Genomic DNA, 8,512 nt, shown 5'->3' on the forward strand with positions numbered 1-8,512 from the left:
ATTAAAGTGCACCAAGTAGTTTTAAGAGGTTTTAAAGAGGTTGTGAATAGATGTCCACTGACATATTTCACATGTCTCCTCACGGTTGTGAAAAGACGTCCAAGCAAGACAAGCAGGGAAAGTTTTTTTATACAAAGTAAATACATTCGTATACATTCGAATAATGTATATCTTAAATTGTGAGTGTAGTTGCATCTGATCAAATGCGCATTCTTATTCTTTAGCTTGGGTTAAACTAATTAATTCTACTTTGTTGGAACAGCAGCTACGCTAATGATGTCTCTGTTTGTTTCTATTTTTTGTAAATCTACTAGGATTTAAACAAGCTCCAGTCTGGATCCAGAACACCTGAGAAGAGATGATGCTGACCCCTCAGAGGACCCCAGATGATGCTAACCCTGAATCAACAAACAGAACTAACAATTATTGCTACAAGTGTGACTGCATCATATAACAATTGCTGTTAATAATGTTCATCATCTGGCTGACTACATCTTGCATTAATTTTTCTGAAAAATCCTGTCATATGCGCACAAACTGACAGTCACCACTTATAAGCTACTACTAAATATTGTAGAAAATACATTTTCTGTAAAGTTGCTTTGTAATGATTTGTACTGTAAAAAGCGCTATACAAATAAACTTGAATTGAATTGAACTGAATAGAACTAAACACCCAAAAGACAAAGGAGATCATTGTGGACTTCAGGCGGGATAGGAGTCATGCACACACACCCATCTACAGCAGTGTCTTTACTTCTTACAGAGCCTTAAGAAAGTTCACCTGAGTCCCAGGATCCTTGCTGAATTCTACCGCTGTACCATTGAGAGCTTATAAACTTACAAACTGCATCTGAGTATGGTACAGCAATTGCTCCACATCTGACCGCAAAGCACTCCAGCAGGTGGTGAAAACTGCTCAACGGATCACCAGCACCCAGTTAACTTCGATTGAGAACATTTGTCATAAGCGCTGCCTGGCCAGGGCAAGAAACATCATCAAGGATGCCTCTCACTCTAATCATGGACTTTTCACCCTCCTTCCATCCGGCAGGCGTTACAGAAGCCTACACTCTCACACTAGTACGCTCAGGAAGAGCTTCTTCCCCGAGGCTGTGACACTGAACTCCACACCACCAATTTAACCTGCACCTGCTTTATTACCGCACTGGTCACTGTACTTATACTACTCATATTTTGCACAGACTGTACATTGTTCAAGCTATTACACTATAAACTGTCTAAAGTTGTTACTGTATAAAGCACAGTAAACTATTTCTATAAAAATATAATTGCACTGCTGTTATTTTTCATAGAACACATTTGTTTGACAATACTTTTGCACACTCATCCAACTGTATTTATGGGAAAAAATGCAATTACAACGATTAACGCTGGGAAAAATGTAAGCTAAAAGAGCTTGCCATACGAGTTTGCAGCGCTACATTCCTGCTCTGCCAATCTGTTACATTATGCACTATTTTTAACTGTGTATATTTATTGTATAATTATATATTGTATTTTCCATCTTTAGCTGTCTCTGAAAAGGTGAAAGTGAAAGAAGCAACGTATTGGTACATATGAAACTTTAAACGAAAGTGAAGATTGTTATACTGTGTTAGAAAACAGAGAGGAGAGCAGTTCGGGTGAGTAGCAGTATAGACTCTCATTATATTCTGAGCAACATTAACCATCATGTACTATCATAAACCATGTCACGTCTGATAAACTGTTGTTTATGCTTATTCATTAATATAGGCCATCTTGCATGGAAATAAATATTTTCATAAGGATATCTATGCGTTGTTATAGGCATACATCAGAAACCATATTTTCGTATAAAATTCTGACTGATAGCTCAATACGAACGCGACCATGTAATTCTGCCCCAAATATAAGCGCTTGGATTTTGTGTCTTTTCTGATTTCATTATAGTGTAGAAACAGATGAACAGATGCTTAGTCATCTTCAATGACGTCTCAATTTGAATCACATGAATATATTTTAAGCAGTGTGTAAAAATTATTTGATCCCCTGATGATTTTGTAAGTTTGCCCATTTACAGAAATTAATGGTCTGGAAATTTTATGGTAGGTTTATTTTAATGTGAAATAACATACTGCCAAGTAGTGATCCATACTCAGAATTCGTGCTCTGCATTTTACCCATCCAAAGTGCACACACACACACACACACACATCGATCTCCGATCTCCGATCTAAAGTGACCAATATTTAATATATATATATATATATATATATATATATATATATATATATATATATATATATATATATATATATATATATATATATATATATTAGGCTATATGTTTTTATAATATCTCTTGAAACTTTTTCTCAAGCGCGTTCTCTCATCACCGCTGCGCGTGAATATGATGTATGACAGCAACACTACAGAGACCTGAGGAAAAGTGGGGGATTGACGTCCTAAATCTGACTTGAAATAACCTAACAAATCATTCGGGGATTAAGCAGTTCCATAAATGACAATAAAAGTACACACAATCTAATTTATTTGTGGACGTTTTGAAGCAGCCATTAATGTCGATAATGGATTAAATCGATCCACCATGGATGGCAAAGCCGCGATTATATTTTTGCTATTTAATGCATTTGAAACGTTGTGTTTTCCTCAGTGCATAACTGACATGTCACGAGTATATTTTTGCTCTGTAAATGTTAGAAAATCAATGCAAAAAATATAAATTTTACTTGCTGTCAAGAGAGTGCGAGGCATGAGTGAACGAGCACTGCTGCTTAAATGCAAGACGGAGCGCAATAATTTGGAGTCAAATTTGCATTTTGTTAAAAAAATTCTAACAGAGTCCTCAGCTTATAGGCTACTACTTAATTAGCCTACTTAATGTGTGTCTCTTATAGCATTAATGATTTCAACTTTTTTTTAAATCTAAACAAATGTATACAATGAAAATGATGATCAAGAATATTACAGTTCTGTCAATTTCAGAAACAACTTAAAATGGATCATACAACAGACATTGGAGTGTGCCAAAGAAGAAGAAGAGAAGAAGAACCAAAAGACCAAAATCTCATGATTACTAGTAATGATAACTGTAAAGCTTCAGTGCTTTTTTCTAAAGACTCTTTTTCTGATTAGATTGGGAAAATAAAATGTATGACTTTTGAAATGAGATAACCATGACTTACATGAATTAAGTTCTATTACATTAACCAATACCTTTTTCCTTTTGAAGGAAATAAATATTTCATCCTTTCACCTGGGAATACATTCAAGGCTAAAGAGGATATCATAAGAAAAGCCCTTGGACAAAAATCAGGTCAACAACCAGAAGTGCTCAGGAGTGTGGAGGAGTGTGATGTCATTTTGGTTTTCTGCTGAACCGACATGGATGCTGCACTAAATATACTTAACACTCTTTCAGGTAATGTACTGTTAGTGCACATGTTATAATATCATTATTTAATTATCTCAAATTATTGTATTAACTTTAACAATTGTTACTTATAACAACCATTTGATTACTCCATTTTAACAGAGTCTAAACCGGCTGTTTTCATGGTGCTTCATCACACATTTGACCCAGAGAAGATTGTGCCAGACAGCAGCAGATTTGTGAACAGGGTGAATACACTCACTGTGGACTGTCTGCTCTATGAGGATGAAGGATTCCTGGATTGTGTGAAGAATAGAGAAGCTCTGGCCAGAATCCATCGATGGCAGCAGCCACAGGTATCCATTTCTTCAGCAGAAAAATATACATATTAAACAGTAAATTAAGTATGTTCTTAAAATGAACATGGTTTTAGGTAAATAAAAATCTCATATTTAGAAATAGCCTATGGTGCATTAAGCACATGGGCATAGTTTTACTTATTAGCTTTACATAGATAAATGTAATAATAAAAAAAGTTGTTTACAATTGCTAAGACACCCCATTCTCTTAACCAAAATTCTCAATGGGCCTAAACCCATTTGCTGAATAAATCATTCTTTCTACAAAACCTTAAAGAAGTTCTTATTTCTGATTATGCATTCAAAGCAACATGAGTAGCACAGGTGCACTTTTCAGTTTTGAGACCAACAATGGGCTGAAGCAATGTGAGAAGGAGAAGAAGAAGAGTATGTATAAGAGATGGTGGACAAGGAAGATGAGAATGAGAGACAGCAAGGTGTGTTAGTGCTGTCAAGGCTATAGATCTAGCACACTAAAGGGTTTTTTCCATTGCCTGGCAAGAATTATAAACATGTTCACAATATAATTTCAAGTAGTAAACAGTACAATCAGAATATACAATAGATAATGCAGTAAACAGTATAAGCATTAGTGCAGCAGAAGTTGTGGAGCAAAGTGAGACAATTCATTTAGCATATTTTATGAACAGACATGCAATGTTGTTGTTACAAGGTACTGACACATTGTAACAACAAAAGTATTGCATGTCTGTTAATAAAGTATGCAAAATAAATAAATTATGGCCAATATTTACTGTTATAAATAGCAGACTGTGTGTCACACAAAAAAAACGCTGGCAGATAGTCTGTGTGTGATTACTGGTCAACATTCTATGTGTCAGAGGAGACTGTATGTCTATTTTATGTATTGATTTATTTTCAGTTTTTTAATAACCAGAATACTGCCTTTTATATAATTCTATGGTATAATTTATATCCAAACAGATGGTAGTTTTGCATATTAAAATTACCAAAATTCAATTTAAAAGGTCAAAAGGTTAAAAGGTTCTCACAATGCTATTACTGGTAACAATGCAGTGGGGAAAGGAGCAGGAATCTGTTTAAACAGCCTTGGACATAAATCACTGTAGGATGCTGATCTCCAGGAGCACAAAAGAGTGATTCTTCCACAACAAAGAACCTTGTGTGAAACAGAAAAGTTCTTCAGATGTTAAATGCTCTTTATGGACCCATTTAGACAAAAAGTTGGCAATAAACATAACATTTCTCAAGAGCAATTTTTGAAGGGTAAAAATAATCCAGCAAAAATTGTGTTTGTAAGGATATGTATACACAGAGGAAAGCTGTACTACTACCATAGTACCCCCACACATCTCTCTTAAATTAATTCAGCATTTATATTCTGTAATGTTTTGTAACACAGTATTCTCACCCAACAGCATAAACAAGTCGACTCAGAGATGGTTAAAGTATCTTCCAGTGAGTATATATATAGTTTTAAAAATGGTGTTAGATGGTTTTATACTATACCTAGATTTTTGTAGTAAATTAGATGAATATAGTGTAATATTTTCAGCAGTTTTATGAAACAGAAAAAGAAGAACTCAAAATTATTGTTAAAACATTTTATTTAATAAAGGTATACTTTGACTTGTATAGTTTCAGTATAGTTGATAATTTATGTTGTTGTTGTAAGGGTCATCTTGACTTCAATTTGATTTCTTAATTGATTTTGGTTTGACCCCCTAATGATTCATTATTTTTACAGGTGAACCTATTCCTAAAGTGGAACCAGAATATACAATACTTGTCCTGCTGGGCATGTCTGTGCTTGAGAAGACTGCAGTGGAACACATGAAATTTGTCAGAGAGGAGAGTCGATGTGATGCCTCTCCAGCCCCCCTGATGAAGATCACAGCAAATAATGGAGTGGTGGACGGGGAGCAGGTGGCTGTGATCAACACTCCTGACTGGTTCAGCTCTGCGCTCTCCAGAGAGGAAATTAAACAAAAAATACAATTCTGTATCTGTCTGTCTTCTCATAGACCTTACGCTTTACTACTAGTCATACCAGGATTGCAGTCTTTTGAAGAGAAGATAGTGAAAAAATGGAAGGAGGTTGTTGGGGAGAGCTACTGGGAGAAGGTCATAATCCTTCTCACTTTTAAGGGTGAACAACAAAAGCAGGTCAACCAAGTCCAGGACCTCCAGACAAAACTTAGAAACCAGATTCATATTTTCAGTACTAACAAGACTGAGGATAGATCTCAGGTTTCAGAATTGCTGAAGAAGTTAAAGAAGACGGTGCCAGGAAAGTACGAGCAACATAGTTCCTGTACACTGTCCTAAGCTCAGATTGAGATAGCAAGCTATTGCAAAATCTAAACGGCTGCACAGATGTGAAGATAGGAAATACATTGAAGTATAACTGCAAAATCTTTAACATGTAATATGGATTTCTGAATTATTAATTAATTATGAGGCAATATTGAGACGCATGAAACCTGTGAGGCATGTTGCAATTTATAACAATTTGGTGCAGTGACAAGGCTTATCATTATTTGGTGATGTTTGCACTGCTATAAGCAGTTTAACTGAGGAGTTAACTGAAAGTTATGGCATAATATGTATACAATACACACATACATACTTAATATCTTTAGTCTTGTAGTTCGAGTGCCTCTTTGGCAAGGATTGAATAACATAGAAAAACCTTTTCTCCTCTGTTATGTTACTACAATGATGGAACTGTAAGATGCATGCAGTGGAATCAAATAAATAAGTAGCCTATTATATTAAAAATGTCATAGCTTTTTTCACTGTAAAGTGCTTACTGCTTAATGCTTATTGTGTGAAATTGGCAGTTATCCTGCAACAACAATCTATAATGGCTTGCTTTATGATCTGAATTTAATTTTATTTTTGTGTGTGTTTAATTGTCCTTTCAAACATATATTTCTTGTTAAGCAAGTGAATGCAGCACAAAGTTACAAAGTATTCAGAATATTAAAGGCTTATTACCCACAAAATGTGATCATCATTTACTTGCATATTCATGTCGATCCAAATTCATATGACATTATTTCTTTTGTAAACACAAAAGTTAAGGTCACACTGCATTTTTTCAGTGCATAGAAGGGGATCTTTCAAGCTCCCAAACCTTGTAAGTAGTCCATTTGACTGGTGTGCTGTGTGAGGAGGAACAGACACAATTTGAATAGTTCTTCACTGAAAATGTTCTCGCCACTGAAGCTCTTAAATATCCTTCACTCATTATTCATGGTGTTTATGACCCCGAGTTTGAAACGACACAATGAAGGATATCACTTTGGGTAAATGAGCTCTATATTAATTAAGTTTCCACACCTGAAAACACAGTTTTTGGTTGTTCTTGTATTGAAGGTCCACATTTTTGCAATCTCTTTGTAAAATTATCACATTATGAGCATTATGTGAATAAAATTGAAGCATACCAGAATAAATTAGTGGGTTATGGGAATTATCAGAGACCATTCCTGTGGAAACATTAATGTCTTAAAATTAGGTTACTGAACAGGCCTGGTCTGAAACTATAAACAGAAAGATTTTTTTTTCTAATGCATTTTAAAACAATGGCCTCATGACAGAGCTTCTCTTTACATATAAAGGTTTCGGTTTCTTGGTACAGATGAAGAAAACTCAAATGAAACAAAAAGAAAAACAAACACCTCAGTGGTCAGACCTTCCCAGTAATAAAATAGAGTTGCTGAAATTCAGTTACTCATAACATCATAAGTCCAGACATTAAACAGATTATACAAGATTGAAATAAATTGAAAATGGCTGGTATTGTTCTTGTCTGTCTCTTTGTGGTGGAGTTGAAAGGTGAGCATGCTCTCATATAAATAATGTTTTATGTATGTTGTGTGATATTTTCAAATAGGAATTCTAAAACTGATCTGTAATTAACACTGCGTCATTTCAAGCTATATGAAGGGCAGATATATTTGTGCTGATAGAGGAGTAAATAAAATATATTGAAAGGCAATAGAGAAGGTTGAAATCATCCCTCCAAGTAAATGACTGGAAATTGTGTAAGCACTACATTTTTGTTTGCACATAAATGCTTTATCTTAGAGATCAAATAACTGCCTATGTTCTTTGTGTCTTGTTTGTGAAGTGTAATTCTGAAGAAATGCCTGAATGCAGGGTCAAAATTTACCAAGAATTAAAAAAAAAAAACCTAGGAACTAGGAATCAAGCACAGAGCCAATGTCCTGATCCATGGATATGCCTTTGAAATCAGTAACTGAATCTTTAAAAAAAAATCAGTGCCTGAAGACTAAATTTATACTTTTGCTCTGATATATTCCATGTAATCAATGCACTAGATTGCTGTTCATGTTCTGTTTTCTTTGTTTGAAATGTTCAAACACTCTTTTAGTTAAAAATTTTTTCTTCAAGATCCTATTTTACCCCATTCTCCCAATTTTGAGTATGCTGCGAAAAAGGAATTATTGAGATCACGTCAAGCACATGTCATGTACTTTCCTGTTTGAGAATCAAATTTGAAATACATTATCAGTTTCACTCAGCTTGTTTAGTATAAAGCAGAGCGTTTCTCAGAAGTGCTTCACTTCAGAGGAAGTCTCACATGGTTGCACATCATCAAAATGCAGCAGCAAACACAGAAAGGCCTTGCATTCAATTTCCTGTCCTACTGATTACCGCTAAAAATATATTATAGTGGGTGCAATTATAACTGTGATGCAATGCCTGTTTATCGGTCTTGTGTAAGTCCTCTATTTGTATGATGAATAAAGGTGATCTCAGT

At 34.8% G+C, this 8,512-nt stretch overlaps 1 protein-coding gene across 3 annotated transcripts; it reads left to right on the forward strand.

The window, feature by feature from the left end:
* Positions 1–1,622: 1,622 nt before the first annotated feature.
* On the forward strand, positions 1,623–6,720 carry LOC113049112 (GTPase IMAP family member 4-like). Of its 3 annotated transcripts, none has more exons than XM_026211163.1 (5): positions 1,623–1,646; positions 3,239–3,427; positions 3,542–3,735; positions 5,139–5,178; positions 5,468–6,720. In XM_026211163.1, the coding sequence occupies exons 2-5, from the start codon at positions 3,391–3,393 to the stop codon at positions 6,046–6,048; spliced, it is 852 nt and encodes a 283-aa protein (XP_026066948.1). In that variant the 5' UTR covers positions 1,623–1,646; positions 3,239–3,390; the 3' UTR covers positions 6,049–6,720. The 3 variants fall into 3 exon arrangements, with proteins under 3 accessions (XP_026066948.1, XP_026066946.1, XP_026066945.1); XM_026211161.1 differs by lacking the exon at positions 1,623–1,646 and adding an exon at positions 2,372–3,085; XM_026211160.1 differs by lacking the exon at positions 1,623–1,646 and having other exon boundaries at positions 2,372–3,427.
* The last annotated feature ends 1,792 nt before the right edge of the window (positions 6,721–8,512 follow it).

This window comes from Carassius auratus, chromosome 30 (assembly GCF_003368295.1).
Source record: "Carassius auratus strain Wakin chromosome 30, ASM336829v1, whole genome shotgun sequence".
NCBI lineage: Eukaryota > Metazoa > Chordata > Actinopteri > Cypriniformes > Cyprinidae > Carassius > Carassius auratus.

Coding starts and splice junctions, on each gene's coding strand:
- LOC113049112 (XM_026211163.1), top strand. CDS start 3,391: ATGGATGCTGCACTAAATATACTTAACACTCTTTCAG. Junction 3,428..3,541: donor TATACTTAACACTCTTTCAG/GTAATGTACTGT, acceptor CCATTTTAACAG/AGTCTAAACCGGCTGTTTTC. Junction 3,736..5,138: donor ATCGATGGCAGCAGCCACAG/GTATCCATTTCT, acceptor CTCACCCAACAG/CATAAACAAGTCGACTCAGA.